General features: G+C 40.8%; 1 protein-coding gene across 2 annotated transcripts; it reads right to left on the reverse strand.

Annotated features, from left to right (window-relative positions):
• Window positions 1–587: 587 nt before the first annotated feature.
• Window positions 588–20,488, reverse strand: gpr108 (G protein-coupled receptor 108). Of its 2 annotated transcripts, XM_080721963.1 has the most exons (19): window positions 20,066–20,488; window positions 19,243–19,350; window positions 18,188–18,238; window positions 17,091–17,179; window positions 16,926–16,996; window positions 14,485–14,678; window positions 14,101–14,163; window positions 13,798–13,899; window positions 13,578–13,711; window positions 13,066–13,141; window positions 8,569–8,642; window positions 8,363–8,480; window positions 7,909–8,039; window positions 7,747–7,790; window positions 6,258–6,353; window positions 5,240–5,289; window positions 4,627–4,710; window positions 3,744–3,865; window positions 588–3,064 (listed from the first exon to the last, which is right to left on the reverse strand). In XM_080721963.1, exons 1-19 carry the CDS (start codon window positions 20,159–20,161, stop codon window positions 2,977–2,979), a joined length of 1,791 nt encoding a protein of 596 aa, XP_080578089.1. In that variant the 5' UTR covers window positions 20,162–20,488; the 3' UTR covers window positions 588–2,976. The 2 variants fall into 2 exon arrangements, with proteins under 2 accessions (XP_080578089.1, XP_080578090.1); XM_080721964.1 differs by lacking the exon at window positions 6,258–6,353.
• Window positions 20,489–21,202: the final 714 nt, after the last annotated feature.

The following is a 21,202-nucleotide window of genomic DNA, read 5'->3' on the forward strand; positions in this document are numbered from 1 at the left end:
AGAGTGGTTTTAGGTCTATTTATGACCTAACAACCACTAACTCTTGGACAGGGGATTAACAAAACACTACCTCTGAAAAGGAGCATTTACAGTATAGGCCACACATACTGTATTATGCTTGCTTGTTTAATCTCCAGAATATTCTAGCATTTATGTTCCAGTGCAACGCAACCATTTTGCAAAACATAACTGGTCCAACAGCCTTAACCTTCTGCTTAATCAGAGAGTCTGCTTAATCAGAGATTCAGATATGGTAACGTATTCCTGAAAGTGTCCTGAGCAATGAAACATGGAACCTGTCATTTTGAAGTGGTAATGGTACTGTACTGTTTTGTAGGCTACTGTAGCTCTTCAGACATATTAGACAGATACACCCTGAGTCAGCACTGTCACACAGCGAGCAAACGAAGTGAATGGAGAGTAGCTGGGATGGCAGAGAAGCTACTGTAATAATACCTAAATGCACTGTTAATCCTTTACACAAACGCATAAAGAAAACCCCCATCCCCATGTACACACAATCACACAAAATTGTGCAGGAAAACTCTCCGGCAAGACATCCAAGCAAACAAGTTTCATTTCAGACCTTCTTTAAACATCAGCTTTATTTGAACAGTTCACACAGACATCAAACACCCCTCTGTAACAAAGCAAAGTACAGGAGCACACCTGCTCAGGGCCCAAGTCCAGCCCCTTGAGCTGCGGTACTAATCTTGTACAGTAAAACCCTCAGTGTACATTCATCTATTATGTGAATGAGTGTACAAATATAAGTGTCCATTTGGCTACATTTGTACACTCTCGGAGTTAAACGAACTCTCAGAATTTTACTGTACATGTTCATCAACCCCACACAGACCTGTCGGTCACTGCAGAGGAGTGTCTGGTGAAATCTCACTGGTCTTTTCTTGATTCGTCCAGCCCAGAGGTCTTCAGCGTTTTCAGGCCAAGGACTCCTTAGCTGAGAGGGAGATACAGCAGGGACCCCCTCTACATATTGTATAAAATTGTTTTGCAGATTTTCATTGATTTCATAGATAGATTCATAGACTTGTTTGACAGCACTGTCATCAGTCCATGTTGGATTTGTGTTAATGTGTTTTTTCAGACATTTAACTACTTAAATTGACGATACTATGTAAACTTGGTCTGATCTTTTTTTACCTCTACACCAAACATATATGCCGAAAATAGATAGACCCTAACCCGATCTACAAGCTCTCAACGACTCGCTTGTAGATCTGCTATTTTTGGCAAAGGTTCTCCTCAGAATAGGGATGTGAGGGTTCAAGTTGTTAATTTAAAACAATTGTCCTATCACACAAAGATTTGACGGCCCCCCTGTAGTAACTCTGAGGACCCCCTAGGGGTCCTGGACCCCTTGTTGAAGACCCCTGCTCCAGCCTGCTCTTCAGTCCGTCTCAACAACCAGAGGAACATGGGAAATGCTTCCTTCATAACTGAATCATCTGTATTTTGAGAGAAAGGCAAAAAAGGGGGGAGTGAATGAAAAAAAATCTCAACGCAAACCTGTGTCAATACTGTCCGAGGCACTGTATAGCCCGATTTATACTTTGTCATATGACAAGAGCATAAATTAAGCATATCTATGAAGCCTCTATGCAATGTTCATCCGAAGAGTTAATGAAGCCACCCATACATAACCGTCTTTCTCCGTTTTATATTTACAAATTAGCCTCATTGCACATATTTCTGACCATCCGTAATCAATAAATTATTGGAATAGGTGTTAACATCAACAGTCAACACCGGGTTAAAACAAAAAAACGACCAAATGAAAACACTATCATTCAATTCTGTTCAGCCAAACGTGAGCCGATTGTGACAAAATAAGCCATCAGTGAGAAGACCAGGATCTGAGAGACGCTCCATTGATCTGCTCGCTCTATGTCGTATTTTGGATTCATTCAAAGAGCCAACATATCCATGTGTTGGACTTCATCATTACATGACATTTCTGAACTGAAAGTTTTACAGAGATGTAAACGACCTCGAAAGCACTAAATTACAGCAGTGGTCCTTATGACAGGCTGGGGGGAAAAACGCCTCTCAAACACACAATAAAATAGTTATAATACTGAAATACTAGAAACATATTTCAATATGAAGTGAATATACTGAAATATAAAACCTCAAATATATTTCAATATACAAGTCAAATACATAACAAAAAGAAAGCAACAATATATGCGGTGGTGGTTGTATGATCAAGATTGACCAGTGGGGCGATGTGGGGTCATCTGCAGCACCGAAACGCAATGTGGGGAATTATGCAAGACTCTGGTCTTGATTCCACATGAAAAGTAATTTGCCTATTTACCTGAGTATGGGCTGTTTGCCCGCTCACAGGGAAAACAGCTGGTCAACTCAAGAACTTCCCTGCCTCTCTCATACGAACGGCACGCACATATACTCGCACCGCGCACAAAAAGGTACAGCTTTAAACAGCTTCACACGAGTACCATTTAAATAGCCAATATAAACACACCCAAAGCTAAATCTTCTCTAAAATCAACGTTATCTTTGGAGGCAGAGATAAAGAAACAGTGAGGGTGGGGGGGGGTTAAAGAGAGGGACGAGTGGAAAGAGAGAAAGAAGATCCAATGAGAGGCAAACAAAATGATAAATAGAAAGAACATCAACTCTCCCTTCCATTCTGTCCCAGACTGTTCCATCCGTCGATGTACGGTTGCAGGAGCCCCTCTCGTCCTGGAATAAACCATTCTGAGTCTCTGGAGGGAGTGTTCCAGGAAATGGAGAACGTCCAAAGTCTTTCTTTTGCATAGCCAGACAGTGGGCACTGTGAAGAGCGGCCACCGCAAAGGTTTCAAAGAGAAGCCGTTAGTAGGGAGAAGAGCCTTGGTCCATCTACACCCCTTTTACACCAGCTGACATGGAGGGGCGTTTTTAGTAGCAGGTCCCTCCCGAAAAAAAAGGTACCGGAAGGCAACTTGCTCACAAAGTGGACTCTCTCTGGCGCTCGCGTCCATTAGACGTCTTCTTTACTTTAGTTATCCCCTCCAATGCACCTGACTCAGTCACCCTGGAAAACAAGAGACAAAGTGGGCGTTCTTATGACATGAAAAGTTGTGAAATGTAATTCTTTTTTTTACAAAGTGTTTTACCTCTACATGAAACATATTTGCCGAAAATAGCTGATCTACAAGCTCTCAGTGCGAGGCGTTGGCAAAAGTTCTCCTCAGAATAGGGATGTGAGGGTTGAAGTTTTTAATTTAAAACAATTGTCCTATCACACAAAGATTTGGCGACCCCCCTGTAGTAACTCTGAGGACCTCCTAGGGGTCCCGGACCCCTTGAAGACCCCTGCTTTTTTACAAAGTGAAAGACACACATAGGCAGGCACGAGCACACATAGATATCAAAGGGGGCTCAAGCCCCTGCCCTTTTATCAATCTGTAATAAGTGCCCTCTCCAGACCATGAATGCCGTTTTTACTATGGTGAAAGAAATGCCTCTTTTCATGCCATACCTAATGGCAGCATTCAAGAGAATTGCCTTGTCCAAACGCTCCTGAACTTGAATGCAGGGTCTTATGTTGAAAGAATTGCCCTCTCTGTGTAGAAATAGCCGACCTCCGCCTTGTGAGCTTGGAGGTCTATCTAGCTATTTTTGATATTTACACAAAAAGTCTCTTTTAGAAATGTCAGCCCCTGCCTCTCTAACATTCTCTGCACGTCCATGCACATAGGATCTATGCTTACACTTCATCCATCTCTACATCCTCCTCGTCCAGGGGAAGCTGGAGGTAGGGGTTGTTGGAAGCTGGCCGGAACTTGTAGCCCGTCAACACGAAGAAGATCAGAGTGGACACTTCCACAAGAAACTGTGGAGGAAAAGAGGAGAGTACAGTAGATCAGTGGTTCTCAACCTTTTCAGGCCACGACCCCCAAAATAATCTCAATAATCTTTCAACTCGGGACTCCCCCACCAAGAGTTGAGGAGTTACATTTGTATAAAATGGTTCTGTACGAGGTGTTGTAAGCACGTAGATCGGCTATTTTCACAATTTCTGCCTCTAATATTTGACAATTTGGCCAACGTTTAATTTGTCATTTTAGAGGTTTTAAAAAGTCCTTAAATTGTCACTTTAGAAATATGCAGATACCGTCTATACACTTAAAACTTCGGGTTGGTTTGTTTACTGTTGAGTGGGAAAACAATGTTGCACATTAAGCTTATCATCTGGGGACCCCTTATATTGTCACTTTAGAAATATGCAGATACCGTCTATACACTTAAAACTTCGGGTTGGTTTGTTTACTGTTGAGTGGGAAAACAATGTTGCACATTAAGCTTATCATCTGGGGACCCCTTATATTGTCACTTTAGAAATATGCAGATACCGTCTATACACTTAAAACTTCGGGTTGGTTTGTTTACTGTTGAGTGGGAAAACAATGTTACACATTAAGCTTATCATCTGGGGACCCCCCAAAATAATTTGGGACCCCCCCTGCTGTAGATCAGGACGTGGGGGTAGAGGTTATAGGAGAAGCAGTACTGTGAAGAATGTGATTTATGAAATCCCATGTTTTGTGAAAGCAAACAACTTGCTTCCAAATACAGAAACACTGATTTATTTACCTCATAGCACCACTGCCACTGGAAAGGCACAGTGACCTTGAGCAGAATGGCTATGATCCTTGTGAAGTAGATGTAGCACACAATCTAAAAGGAGAGGAGCGAAATACAAAGCAGAAATTAAATGGATTCAAAATCAGTTTTGATCTAAACTGATTTAGACCAATTTGGATACACACAGCAGATACAGTTACAAACTAGGAAATTCTACATGTTTTCTCCCATGACACGGTTCAGGTTTTGATATTTCATGCTGAAATACACTGCTAGGCCAAGCTGCAGGAGTCCCTTTAATGGTCTCCCCAGTTTGGAGCCTTAGGAAGTCAGTTTGTCTAAACCAGTAGTTGTCAGTGGAGTCTGGGGACCCCCCAGGAGTCCTTGAGCTGGGATCAGACATCACTTCAAAAGTTAGCCTAATAGAGATTGTGTAGGGATGGCAATTCTGTTAACTCCCCACCTACAGTATTTAGATATTCTAACAACAAAATCATTCCAAATGGTGTTATGCTGCCATAAGGGAGGTAGGTCGGATGGTCCCTTACATGAAAATGTTTGAGAACTGCTAAACTATACTTCCCAATTCCCAAGCCTCTGGATGAACCCAGTGTCTACTCACCATGACATAGTAATGGCGAAACAGCTTGAGCTTCTCCAAGTTCATGGCAGCTTGAGGAAAGATTACAAGAATATAATAAATAATTATTGGCACTGCAATGCCAAAAATACATATTGACAGGGGGTCCAAGTACTGGTAAAGAGAAGGGTGTGGAAAAGGTGTTAGTCGTGGAATTTTGAGCAGGCAGTCGGCGAGAGGACTCAACGTACACACAAACAGAGCTACCTCTAGACCTGTATGCCACCACCTGTAAAACAGCTCTTCCCTACATTAAGTGTACCAAACCCAGACATGCATGACCAAATTAGTTTGAAAGACTACAAAGGTTTGCTCAGTGTAGCACAAATCTCTAGGTTCATGGCAGCTTGAACTTGTATGCCCCAATTATAATACTTAAACTGTCTCTCTCTCTGTCTGTGTGTCTCTCTCCCTCTCTCAGCGATATTCAACCCGGACCCACGGGCCGAATGCGACCCTTGGGGCTGCGGCCCATCATGAACAATACAATAAAAATACAAACGTCCATCATTTGCAACATGACTAACCACAAGAGGGCGATCATGCATTGAGTTGAGCGCTGTCTGCTTACAAACCAGAAGTAGGCCTGTTGTGTTGACATTAGCTGATTTATACTGTGTGTATTTCTATAATTATGTAATAATAATAATAAAACTTTATTTGTATAGCATCTTTCATGACATGAAATTTATCTCAAAGGGCTTTATAGAGCAGAAAATTAAGTGTTCTGTTAAATGAATTGCTTAACAGAAAAAATACACCACATGATAACAATAAAGCAGAGAAAAATAAAAACATAAAACATTGAAGAACATAAAAAAAAAAATTAAGAACATTGCGGACTTCAATAGCAGCACAGGAATTTAACAAAAATCAGCTAAAAGCAAGAGTAAAGAAATAGGTCTTGAGCTGTGCTTTAAAGCTATACTGTATGATGTACTCCTACACCGGACGATAGGTATAGAGAGGTAATGGGTGTGATACCGCTGGAAAAACTGACTTATATTCTCCGTGTTAACATGGCATGAAGGGCATGGCAGCCAGCCTGGGATGCAGCACTTGCAGCAGACCCCTCTAGGCTGTACTTCAGTGAACCCTATTGAACAGTTCAAGGAAAAAGACTCTGGTGACCTGTAATATGCAATCATGTCAAACCAAACCAGTGGTGTGCTTGTCATCTTTTGTCTATTTTATTTATTTTCATTTTACTGCTGTTTAATGTAATGTCTGTATTTTTTGGTACTTGCTATTGTCTTTGTGTGCTTTTTAATGTTAAAGCAGCTGTGCTGCCAAAAATGTGGAGGTTCGACATACAGTACATTGTACTTGTATATGTAAGCTAACAGAACCTCAATTAACAAATATATATATAACATTATATGTTACATTATATCACATATCATTATATTATATGATATGTGTTAGTATAGTATGGGTGCTTATTCTAGCTGGGAACACAGAACAAAGCATATTCAGGAGCATTTTGGGTTGGAGGAGTTGGTAATTTATGCGAATGAGGTATTTAGGTTTTCATATCTATATCTATGGTACTATGCACACGGGCGGAGCCTAAAAACCCAGCACGGCCAGGTTTGTGAGGATATCAAGCGCTCCCCATACCTAGTTCAACTCAACTCAAATAACACACCTGGGATTGATATAAACTAGTTGTGTTGAGGACCAACACACGGGTATTTCAATTTGTCTGAATGGCATAGAACTAATGTTCTACACCTGTGGTTCTCAAAGTGGATTCCAGGGACTCTGTGGGTTCCTCTAGGGGGGTCTAAATTGACCCATACAAGTCTGTAACTGTGACAGTGTACAAATGGAACCAAATTAAGCCTAACGGGTCCATTTGGTTCCATTTGTACACTGTCAGAGTTGGGGAGACCTTGAAAGTTTGAGAAACACTGTTCTACACCAATCAGAACACCCGTGTTGGTCCTCAACATGGCTCGTGTAGGACTAAAAATGAAACCTATGAATCGTCTCATTTAGTACATGTTCTGAACAGAAACCAGACAATCAGAATCAAGGATTGGGACTAACCCTTTACAATTACTTATTAACCTCTGATAATTGTTCTCTTGATTTATCGAAAAAGCAATCTGTTCAATGTTCTCTTTTGTGAAGCCTAATTTGTAACGTCATCATCATCCATTCATTCAATGATAATATATTTTACTGTGCGTTTCCTTAATTTTTCGTCTGGTCATGTAACAAAATAAAATGTTATAAGTCCAAAATAGGACTGACATTTTTAGCTAGCGGCCCTTGAACCTTTGGTATTTTGTTGAGTGGCCCCTGAGCCATCTTAAAGTCGAGTAGCCCTCTAGGAAGTTAAGTAAGTAAATAATACACATCTAGCTATGCAGGAAATTATGGAATTTTCATTTGAAATAGAAAAAGTGTGATCAAAACAACGAACCAAATAGAAAATGTGTGATCAAAACAGGGAACCCTGGATTGATCAGGTCTGTCAATACCTTTGCCGTCAGTGCTGGAAGCCTCTTGCAGGTGACGGATAGACCTGCACACAAAAAAATATACATTTATATATACAGTACACACACCTCTCTTATATACACATGCACAACTATTTTTGGTCTCTCTCATATACACACACACACACACACACACACACTGACCAGACGACGGGGAAAAGGATGGCTCCACAGCAGATAAGGTCAACGAGGAAGAGGATTTCCTTCCACAAAGCGTACTCACTAGACCCTTCCTCTGTGGACTCGATGATGATGTAGGCCACATTGGCCAGCACCTGGAGGGGAGATACGGTAGAATCTAAACCAGTTCCATGCATATGAATTAGGGATGGACGATAGGCGATATTATCGTTTATCGTGATAAAGACCACTCACGATAATCGAATCGTGGAGATTTAATTTATCGTGATATCGTCCTCCGTCATGCACAACACATCGCGTTTTGGCAAATATTCTGCCCCAGGATAATGGATTTTGATTATCGCGACAATATCGTAAATCATGATTTCTTGTGTCACAATAATCGTGACATGAAATTTTCATATCGTCCCATTCCTAGATACGTTATAACCCCCCCCCCCCACACACACACACACACCTGTAGAGGAATAACAATCATGAAGATCTTCTTCTCCTTGTCAGAGAGGATGTACTTAACGAAGGCCCAGCCAGTGCCAATCAATGCCAGAGTGATGAAGAGGAGAGCGCCCTTGAGCCTGTTCGGTGCACAAACACAATGTACAATTCAAACACAGTCATTATACATGGAACCCCCTTCCCCCATGCATATGTAATCCTACTTACAGATGAGTGATGTAATACATGACAGCCCAGCCTTCAATAGGATGCCCCTCAGTGTTGATGAAATGATAGTTGATCTGAATGGGAGAGGAAAATAATTACACATTAGAGATTCTCAACCTTTAGCAAAAAAAACAACATTAATTCTCAAACTTTAGCAAGCCCATGGGAACTCAGGGCTCTATTTTGCATGCGTTAAGTACCAGGTCTTATGACTTAAAGGAGAATTCTGGACTAGACGCTTTATTAAGTTAATCTGATGTTATGAAATTCCAGAACGATCGGTACAGTTATTATTTTTTTCTTCCCAGCTAGAATCCTCTTCAGCTCCAAACGCAAGCGGTGGGATTTTATGCTAAATTGCTTGTATCGCTTAATTAATTTTTCTTGTTTAAATCTGCCAATCTCCATAGTGTTGTCAATAATGGTTTCAAAAATGTGAACAGCCGCTAAATCCCACCCTCACCTCCACCACTGGTTAATGGATGGAATAACATCAGATTACCGTAAGAAAAGCACTCCTCCGGAATTCTCCTTTAACTTAAGAATGCTGTTTGGCCATTCAAAACAACATGGTGGTGGAGAACACAGGGCAAGCCAACCCCAAGCACACTAGGGACTGACAGGTATGTGAATGTGGAACAAGAAGCTATAGAATGCAAATGTTTGTGACATATAGAGATGGGACGTTCACGAACAAATCAAGCCTTTTGAACGGCTCTTTGAAATGAACGATGGGATCCGGTTCGCATTAGGGAGCTGTTCCTTTCTAATGAACATGTGTTGGTAAAAGTACTCAAATTCTTTACTTAAGTAAAAGTATCAATACTGCAATGTAGAAATAGTCTGCCACAAGTAGAAGTTTGGCATTAAAATGTACTTGAGTAAAAGTATCAAAATGTAGGCCTACTCAAAGTACAAATAGTAGAAGTTACTCATTATGCAGAATGTCCCATTTCACAAGCTTTCCAATGAATGTAGAAAAAACATTTGAAAATAGCAGATCTACAAGCTCACAATGTGTCGCGTTGCGACACATTGTGAGCTTGTGAGCTTTCTTGTGCTGAATCAAGCTACTTGCTACATACTGATACTGTATGTGTACTGTATATGTAAACACTATTTATAAGTAGGACCAAGCTAGTGTGCCTAATGTTAAAGTCAATAAAGTATCCTACATTTCTCACTCTTCAGCACCACACACACACATGCGTACGTGGCAGCCCCGCCTCACAGTTCTCACTCAATGGCCTCATTTGCTGCACTTGAAAATAGCTGTCAAAGTGTTATACGGTGTTAGCTTGCTAAAGATGACAAGTGCGCAGAACAGCTGAAAACAGTTTTGAGTGACAAATATATGGTTCTCACTCAGGACAAAAGTCAAATGTTTCTGCTTCCCTCTTTCCATATATCTCCGATTCTCTATAGGTGAGTCATTCTAAGAGAAAATATGGCTTAACCCCAAAAAAATTGATACAAAAGGTTTTTCAATGGATTCTGGTAGTATTGGGTGTGCTAAATAACATACTCAAAATCTACCAAAATCTACCTCCCCGAAAGCCGCCATTTTCAAGATGGCGTCTGAGTTGACTGTGGGGAGCTTAAAATGGCTATATCTCAAATGGAAAAGATTTTGCTAATATTTTGCCAACTGATTCTGGTACCTCTGGACATTCTTTAGAGCATACTAAAAATAGAGGAAAATATTCCTTTCGGAAAGGCTTCATTTTCAAGATGGCGTGTGACTGGCGTCCACGATGGCTGCAGGAGCTTTAAATGCCTATAAACTGGGATTTAATATGTAAAAAATCATATCAATTATGCACTTGGTGACACGTTTTTGACTTTTGGCATGGTGTTGGGTATGGACATAAGTTTTTCAAAAACCATCGGCAACAAGTTGGGCTAGCCCCCTAGTTGTCTGTTTGAAATTAATTCATTATTAAATAGGTCTATACATGGTTGAAACCCCAAATAATTGATGGAAGAGATTTTTCAATGGATTCTCTTACTATTGGGTATGCTAAATAACATACTAAAAGCTTAGGGAAAGAAAACTACTGGAAATGCATACTTTTCAAGATGGCACATATTCCCTCCCAATTTATATGCATTTTAAGCTCCCATGGACACCATCGTGAAGATTATGCCTTTTCAGTGGTTTGTTTCTCCTAAGCTTTTAGGATGTTATTTAGCATACCTAATAGTAACAGAATCCATTGAAAAATCTCTTCCATCAATTATTTGGGGTTTCAACCATGTATAGACCTATTTAATTTCAAACAGACAACTAGGGGGCTAGCCCAACTTGTTGCTGATGGTTTTTGAAAACCTTATGTCCATACCCAACACCATGCCAAAAGTCAAAAACGTGTCACAAAGTGCATAATTGTGATGATTTTTTACATATTAAATCCCAGTTTATAGGCATTTAAGCTCCTGCAGCCATCGTGGACGCCAGTCACGCGCCATCTTGAAAATGAAACCTTTCCGAAAGGAATATTTTCCTCTATTTTTAGTATGCTCTAAAGAATGTCCAGAGGTACCAGATTCAGTTGACAAAATATTAGCAAAATCTTTTCCATTTGAGATATAGCCATTTTAAGCTCACGGCAGTCAACGCGGACGCCATCTTGAAAATGGCGGCTTTCGGGGAGGTAGATTTTGAGTATGTTATTTAGCACACCCAATACTACCAGAATCCATTGAAAAACCTTTTGTATCAATTTTTTGGGGGTTAAACCTTATATTGACTCACCTACTAGCATTATTTGGCGTAACTCCACTGTCTGGCCAAAACCTCTTCACTCAATTTTTTTTCCTTTTTGGCTATTGAACACCCTTTATAACTGAGTGTTGGTTAAAATAATATTGAACCAATGGAAAGTAGTAAAAAGCCCTTCGGTGAAAACCTCCCAACTCCACTTGAGCTCATTTTCCCGAAAATGAACATTTTGGAGTTAGGAGGTTTCGGCCAGACAGCAGAGATATGCTGTATGTAAAAAACTAAAATGACCCAGTATTATACATGCACTACCAAATTGTCCCAGTACATTAATGTGCCAGCAAATCAGCCTGTGGCACTGCTGAGGAATTATGGAAGCCCAGGTTGCTTTGACAGTGGCCTTCAGCTTGTCTGCATCGTTGGATCTACTCTCTTATTTTTCTCTTGACAATACCCCATATATTCTCTACGGGATTCAGATCAGGTGGGTTGGCTGGACGGATGATCAAGCGCAATACAGTAATACTGTGATCAGCAAACAAGAGTTACTAGTAGTTTCAGCACCATCCCGGTAACAAAATCAGCATCTTCATAAAGATTGCTGGCAGAAGGAAGCATGAAATGCTCAGGTGTAAAGTCTCCTGGCAGATGGCTGACTCTGGACTTTAATAAAACACATGGCATCCCAAATGACCTGACTGTGGAAATCTCACAGCAGCCACCTACCAGGAGATTTCAGAGCACTTCATGCTTTTGTCTGCTGACAATCTTTATTTCCTTCTCCAGCAGAGCTTGGCACCTCTCCAGTGCCAAAACTACCAGTAACTGGTTGCTGACCATTACTGTGCTTGATGGGCCAGTCAACTTGTCTGACCTGAACCTCAGAGAATCTATAATAGAGAAAACATAATGTGTGTTTTTAACGAATCTATCATGGTTAAAATGGAGTTTGAAGTTACAATGGGTGTGGATGTGGAGAGAAGCCCTACCACTGCTCCCTGATGAAAGTGGAATATCCCTAGTTAAGGTCAGGATGTAGGGAGTGTACCATGAAGGTCACAGCTGGCAGCTAGTCAGTGCCCCTTTTTGTTTTATGACCGTGTGAAGGAAGATAAGCCGTGTGAGGAGTTCTTGGCTTTTTAACAAGAATGTGTTATTGTTTTTGCTTAGCCAATTATTGAACTGAGAATCAGGGGAGAGCGAGGCAGTCTGTCTTGTCTGTCTCTTGGTGTAGGATGTATGTACATGTGTGTGACTGTTACAGCGCTGTAAATAAATGTTTTCTATTATCTTTTAACATCGTTTCTGAGTCAAGGTTTTGCTGATCTTTTGAGAGTTTCAATTCTGCTATGGAGTCTATAAATTAAGTAGGATTTCTACGTCACACCACCAGACCCGACAATTCAAACGAAATGAAGGCCTCTATCAAAGCAACCAGGGCTTCTATAATACCTCGGCAGTGCCACAGCCATCGCAGTTCGTTTAAAAGGAGCAAGTAGTGACTGGGTGCATACATGAACACACTTTTCAGAAGGTCTTCAATGATTTCTAAATTAAAAATGTTTTTGATTGGTCTTATGTAATGTTCTTTTGAGATTTCTGCTGTAATCAAGATTAAAATAAAAAAGAAATCATGTGAAATTTAATAATGTGTAATGAACATAGAAGAATATATTAAAGTTTCACTTTTTGGAAAAGAAACTCAACTTTCCACAAGACAATTTGTTTTGGAATGCACTTGTAGGAGTGCAACTGGAGTGCATTAGTCTACTCACACTATGGAAGACCAAAGAGACTGCCTTTGTGAAGGCCAGAGCTGCCATCAGCCAGTGGATCTTAAACACACTGTATCTAAAAACAAAACAAAAAAGGGAAAAGATATTATACAACATAATATTTAGGCATGGTTATGACTTTTGAGTGTTTGTTAACACGTATAACAGGCATATGATATGTGGTTGCAGTACATTAATATACATCCTGTTGTACATATTCTGCACATGTGGCATACACAGAAGGAACATATTGTATATTACTTACATATTTACATTACAATGCCTGTACTATATTTGCCCTCTATGGTGCACTGTGTAAACTCCACCCTCTCTGTGCACATTCAAGCTTACACCTACACAGTATACAGTATACACTGTGTACTGTAGAGAACTGCACACATTGATGATTGTTTTACCCTGAAGTGATGCCTGGAAGCATCCGTCACATAATAAAAGTATCATCTTAAGAGGGAAAGATAAATAGAACATGTACGTTAGAACTTAGAAAATACCTGTGCTTCATGAGCGTGTAGACCCACACCATTGCAGCAGTGAAGAAAACTCCAGCCATGCAAATGTAAAGGCGAGAAAGGGGAATCTCTGCTGCGGACAGGTAGCCTCCTGGGTTCTTCTCTGTGACCTTCACCTATAGGTCACACATCCTCATTAACATGGCTGACACGGACATACAAACACGCACTCACACACGTATAAGTAACAAAATGTGCTTACGTCAAGAGAGTAGGGTACAACCGATCTCGGATACATGTTCTGGCAATAGTGGAAGTTGAGGTTGTAGAGCCCCTCAGCCTGTGAGCCGAACACCATGAGGAACTATGGGAGTGGGAGAGACCAAAATGATTCTGATGTCAGATCAAAAAGGAAATAATATTGTTAAATTCCTAGGCTCATGATACAAACTATATGTAGGTCCACTTCCTTACACATTTAAACATTGATGAGATTAGTTTGTTTTTTTGCCAACAAATTGAATACGAATGCAAATAATTACTGACTGAATGTTTGTTTACTCACGCTGAATTCGTACGAGTCGGCTTTTTTAATCAGCGCCAACGTGAAGTTAGTCATCTTCGCCAACTAGAGTGGAGCAAAGATCAGCCATATATAATAACACACACACAATACTCTATCTATATAGTTGCTGTCGTGCAGAAACCTCTTATCTCCAAGGTTTAACTTTTTGTGTTTTTTCTACCGGTTCATACTACAGCGTCGCATTAAAGCATCAAAAGTAAGTAGCAGATCTGCAAGCTCGAAACGCAGCGTGAAGCGGTGCGTTTTGAGCTTGCAGATCTGGTACTTTTGAATTTGAATCCTGAAAAGTAACAGTTTTGGTTTCCACCCAACAGAGACGATATACTGTATATATACTGTATATATCAATAACATATTGCTCACCTGGAACGTCGTCTCCTCTGCAGGAGGAGTTTGGGGTTTCTCCACTTCACCACTGTCCTTCACAGCTGGCTTTACATCCAGCTGTGGCTCATCTACTTTATCTGACTCTTTCTTAGCCGTGTTTTCTCCAGCTTCTGTTTCTTTTTTTGCTTCTGGTGCATTCTCAGGACCACTGTCCCTAGTATTCCTCACACCTGAATGATACAAGAGAAGAAAAAATACAACCACGATGATCCGTGTGTAAGTTATGGTCCATAGAAAACAGGCCGTGTTGACCAAACGCAGGATATGGGAAAAGAAGCGGAGATATATGCGTTTTTCTATGCTATTGGTTACCATCGTAACCAGTTAACATGCCAGGAAACGGGCACTTCACGGGGTGGAATCGTTAACATGTGTGGGAACGTGTTAGGTATGTGTGGGAACAAGAGTTTCCGTTAGCCGGTATTTACCGGCCATTGACTGTTAAAATGTTTAATTGGCCGGTAATTATAAAGTCCACCGGCCACCTTGGCCGACTGGGAAAATGTCTCCCTTATAGGCTATTTTATCATTTGGCTCCCTTTAGGCTATTTTATCATTTAAGCCTATTATTCTTATTATTATTTGGTTACAGTATAGTAGGCTACAACCATTAAAACATCATCATCATTTTTGTTTAAATCCCGAAGGGTGAGCTTGCTGCGGCTGCTCCTCTGTGCTTTGCGCTGTTAAAATCAGCCTATTAGTCGTACGATGGTGATGCGCATTGAAAATATCAGAGCTACAAGCTCACAACACATCGCAATTCGCTGCGCTATGAGCTTGTATGTCTGCTATAGATACGCAACATGGCCATACGGATAAGCATACATCAAGCTTCACAGCTGCAGCTCAGCGCTTGTCCCAAATCAGTGCTGTCTTGTTCGCTGGAGTCGGGGTTTACTGTTACATGATAAACAGAACCATGCGGATTCCGTGGTAATCTGAACCAAGCTGGACCCAGTTGACGATTATAAAAAAGGAACCCGAACTCTGTGGAACCATGTGGATATTATACAAGACTTTCTGATGCAGAAATGAATGTGGTGGTGCGCAGTGGGTGACTCGTTGATTTCAGGCAACTGAGAGAAGTCAACCTTTCTTGCCCCATCATAACATAACATTAACAAAACAAAACAAAGGTTGTACGTTTGCATATTAAGGTTTAATGAGATGTAAAGACCAAATCATACGTAGATTCGTAAGCTATTGTGTGGCGGAAGTGGCGCGCAATCAGTTCACTTGCGCCCACTTTATTCACTTATTTTTTGGCAAGCAATAGTTCTGCATAAGTAGATAGATATTATTTAGTTAACTATAAAAACAGGAACAGAATCTGTGATAAAGAGGAAAGAAGCCCAGTGCTAACATAAAATGGTGTAAATATAGTTGGCTGCACATTGCACAAACAGTATCTGCAAACACGCATGTGACGTTCATTATAATATGGCCGATAAATAAATTCATTGGCCGGTAAAATATAATCCTGCCAGCCAAGGTGGTGGCCGCCCCCCAAAAATGCCTAGCGGAAACCCTGGTGGGAACGTGTTAATAATAATACCAATTGGTATTGTGTTTGTTTTATATCATTTTTATCGTGGATTAGTCACCTTTACAGTGGGGTACAGCTTGTAAGCATTGGGCATTCCTGGAATGAGCATCACAGATAAACGTGTGGGTAGTGCCCCCCAAAATTGTGCCAAAATGGCCTGCAATGCTGTTCTGCTGGCATTCACTCTCGTTTTGGGATTCCATGACACAGAGTTTAAAATGAACAAAATGGCCAAAGTGTGTTGTTTTTCTTTAGCTTATTATTGTGGAGGAGTGCAATGATTTAATCCACCAAGCAACAAAGGTGAATACAAATACAGAACAGTATTGCAGGCCATGTTGACATTTTTTGGGGGCGCGCTAGCTACACGTTTTATCTGTTGCTCATTACTCGAATGCCCTATGCATACATCTGTACCTCATTGTAAAGGTGACTAATCAATGATAAAAATGATATAAAACACAATACCAATTGGTATTATTAAAGGGGAGATATATGGGACCGAAGTCCATTTTCCTAACTTTTTGTGGAAAAAAACAAATACCGGTACATACAGTAGGTTATGTATATTTGAGTGAATAGTGTATACATTTTTTAGTGTAGAATAGTGTGTGTGTTTAGATGCCTGTCAGATTTTCAGACTATACAGGACCACTAGTTTACACTGACAAACATTTGTATACATGAGCTGACCCTTGGCGTACACTCACATCAAATTGACAACAGATTAATAAATGCAGATATTTGTGTTGTATTGACCAACCAGTGCCAATGTGAATAATGTAGTAGTCATAGCTGTAATACATAATAAGCACTGTACAATAATTACAATTGTGGAATATAGCTGGAGGGTATGGATGTTACTCACCTTGGTCGATGGGAGTCTTACTCCTTGCTGTCAAGATGCTGTCTTGGCCTCCATAAGATGTGACATTTACACTACACACACACAAGCATTTATGGTTAAGAGATATGAGGTTGTCAAGTAGCCATTGGCAATGTTTTCTCTCTCTTCACATTCAAATATACACACCTGAGATGTTTGAAATCAATGATAAAGAAGACGAGCGGCTCATTGTTGGATGGCTTGGTTTTGAGTGGGCAAGTGTCAGTTTCTTCTGCCTAGGAAAAAAAAACACAACATATTCCATTATAGATTTAAAGAAAGCTACTGTGTTACAATATTCATTGAAGATGAATTTTCAGTACTTAAGCTTTCAGCGAGCATTGTGAATAATTATTTAATCTTTTGCAAAAGATGTAAAATTCAAAGTTTTGATGCCATGGCTGCTTCTTTCTTCTTTTTTTTGCCATTTTCGAGGCTACAGTTTATTCTTGGACAGATGATTTTACAAATATTGATTAAAGGGGAAAGAAACCCTAAACTGATTTGGCAGTTTGTTTTCTGGTTCAGGTTAAAAACTACAGCAGGGTAAAAACATGGCAGACTAGTAACCAATGCAGCTGCAGCTAATGAATTAAGAATTCATGTGTTTAGGTGAACCCAGATCCATGTGTGTCCCACTGTCCTAAGTTAACACAGTATTGTCAATGCACACTGACATACCTAAACCTAACACACCCATTATCAATTTGATTAGCTGCAGCTGGAATGCTTACATCACAGTGTACTGTACTTACTGTACTGTATGATATGGGCAAATGTTTACCCTGACGTAATTTTTAACATGAAATGGAAAACAACACACAATATCAGTGTAGGGTTTCATCAGCCTTTAAATATATGCATATACAAAGGTTCTATGAATTACATATTTTGTCCACCCCAATGCACAAATTTGTAGTAATGACACCTATGAATAACAGTGCTTCACCAGTGCAGACGGGTACAGAGTTCAGCTGCACTATTTAAGTCCCCTAATACACCACCGGACCCCTTGACCCCAGCCCAGAGAGTCTATGTATTAAACACGGCCTGTGTCAGCTTCCACAGGTGGCCTGCTATCGGCCTGTTATGTCTAACAACCAATCAGAACCAATAATACAAATGTATCATTAACTCTCACTTAAGCTGTATTAAGCCAGGTGTTATTATACATAACTAGCTTTCCGTGAATGACAAATTATAAGCCTTCTCCTTGTGTGATTCCCTGAATATAATGTACTTACTGTGTAAGACAGGACTCCATTCACACGAGACTTGGAGAGAGTGAAACCAACCTAGAGAGGGAGATACGGGACAGGTAGAGTCCATGACACATGCAAGACCTCTTGATATTAAGCTTTCAAACCCTTATTATGACATAATATACAGTCACAGAGTCATATACATTATGAAACATGTTGGGACTGGACAAATAACATTTAAAACAATCTTATTACAAATTGAACTTATATTTCAGCTGAAAGAGAGCGGGAGAAACCAGTACTAGGACCCATTACAAGTTACAACAGAGTGAGAATATTATGACTTCACAGAGAGAGATATTAAAAACTAATGATGATCAACGTGTAATGGAGAAATGTTATTTTTTCCAGGGCCAGCAGGTTACATAAAACAATTGACAATGTTGATGCTTTCATTAATTTGACATAATTGCATTTATCATACCGCACAATTTTATCAAGAGGCCAACTATTTTGCCTGGTTTCTTTACTGTGCACTCACGATGCTACAGACAATATTTAAAAGTACATTCATGTTCTTTTATATAAGAAAGTGGTGCCATTAATATAATGCCACAGAGATAGATTCATATAGTCATTTTGTTAAATGGTGTAATAATAGCTAGTCTAACAGCATTTAAGTTTTGAGGAGAACCTCATGCTCTGCATTTGACCCATTTTAACTAAATGCATTAGGAGCCACTGGCCAGCGCCCAGGGACCAGATCAATCTCAAAGGTCACATGCACATGAATGTCCCATCCATCCATGTCTTTTGGTGTGGGAGGAAAGTACCAGAGCATCCAGAGGAGGAAACCCACACAAAATGCTAATTCACCACAGAAAAGCCCTGCTCGTGCTCTGGTTCGATCTGATGATCTATATAAGAGACAACAATGCTAACCACTGAGATTCCTGACAACTCCAATAAAGCTGGACCAAACATTGATGCAAACCTGTGGACACATATTATGCACACACACACACACACACACACACACACACACACACACACACACACACACACACACACACACACACACACACACAGTGACTCACCAGGTCCAATGGCACCGCATCGAGGCGCAGAGATTTCAGGGTAACATTCAGGGTTCCATTCTCATAAAAACCAAATGAATTGAGATGGACCACAAAACGAGTTTCATTCTGAAAGGGACAGTGGGGGTGTTGGAGGAGAGGTTGAGGAGAAGATGAGTTCAAGACAACTGATGGCAGAGTGTAAACACAACACACAAGAGTCTAAAATGATAACTAGATCACACGTGTCAATGGATCACGTTGTCTATGAAATACAATGTACAATGACAGTCGTTAGGCTTTCTGACATTGTGGTTAAGACCGTGCTTCTCAAACTTTGTCATGTCAAGGACCACCAAATTGACACGTATTAGCCCACGGACCCCCATTTGAAAATATATGCCAGGGACACCCATAAGAGAAGATTTGTACGGCTCTAGCCTCTAGCAGTGATTCTCAAACATTTTAATTTCAAGGACCCCCCAGTTTGACATGAATTACCCTAAGGACCCCAATTTAATGGCATTTTTTTTATCTCTGGATCCCCAATTTGGATTGTAAAATGAATGTTAATTTAACATTGTACACTCCATGACCCAGAGTTACAGAGCCATAGTGGTGCATTTGGTTCCTGACTATCATTTAGCTGGGGAGTGGGGACCCCCTGGAACTCCCTCAAGGACCCCTGGGGGTCCCCGAACCCCACTTTGAGAACCACTGGTCTATGAAAAACAATGTACTGTACAATGACAGTCATCAAGACCTTTTCTGACAGTGTGGCTAAGAAGAAGACATTAAAATATACAGTTAGCTAACAGATGTTATAAACTCAACGTCTCCTTACCATCAGAGACAGCTGGTGTATTCGTGCATGGCATCCTGCCAACGTGAATACGAGTACGAACCCTGCCAGAACAAAGCCTCTCTGCGTCGCAGCCATCGCCACTTATTCGCGTTCAACAAACTAAACGTCGGCGTATTACTTCAACCTGCCAACGTTAGCTTGATTCTAGCTAGTTAGCTAGCAGCTCAGCTAACGTTAGCCAACAGTATTTCCTCAACAGCTCTCCCAGGCCGCAGTGATGATGTGTAATGTCTGAACACGGCGCGCCGCGTTGATCCCTCAAACGATTTGGAATGATCTACTCCGAATCATCAAACGCGCGCCCGGGTACAAAGTGTGACTGTGAGGATCTCCTGTTTTGGGATACCGTTGTGTTTTGATAACGCAGAATAATGTGAGCGATGTGGAAGCTGCACCATCTCACTTCCTGGTCTTGGATCACGGTTTTCAAAATCACCAAGGTGAGGACAAAACCGCACGGTGCGGAAAAAACCGCACGGTGCGGAAGTGCCGCAGTCAAACAAGCCCTCGCGCGTACTACACCATAGGTACTACACCAGTGTTTCTCAAACTATTACACTTCAAGGTCTCCCCTTAACTCTGACAGTGTACAAATGGAACCAAATGGACCCGTTCCATTTACTGTTAGACTCGTTAGAGTTACAGACTTGGGTCAATTAAATTTAGACCCCCATAAAGGAACGCACATAGTCCCTGGAATCCACTTTGAGAACCACTACACTACATCACATATTATGTTTTGTGTATTTTTTATTTACTTTTCTTTTTCTTTTACTGCTCAAGACCTGTTTTGTGGGATCACAGATACAAGCCAACAGCTCGTATTGAACTTGACGTTACCTTGTATTAGTGAGCCTTAGGTCTTATCACGTGGTGTGGGGTTTCTGAAACAATTTCCGGCTCAGAAACCTTCACGTGATCCTCCTACACGGGATGGTGTTTTTTACTGGTGTTTCAGTCCGAGTGTGGGGAAAGGGTGCGTTCGGAAATGCGCACCGGACTGCGCGGGCGTTTATCGTGGGCTTGCCCATATAACGATTGCATTCACCACGGCTTCGTAACTCGCGCGGCGCTCCGCCGGCCGCGCGGCCCTGGCCCGCTCTTCGCGGCCACTCG

Source organism: Nannobrachium achirus (assembly GCF_963921795.1).
Source record: "Nannobrachium achirus genome assembly, chromosome: 3".
In the NCBI taxonomy this organism is placed as follows: domain Eukaryota; kingdom Metazoa; phylum Chordata; class Actinopteri; order Myctophiformes; family Myctophidae; genus Nannobrachium; species Nannobrachium achirus.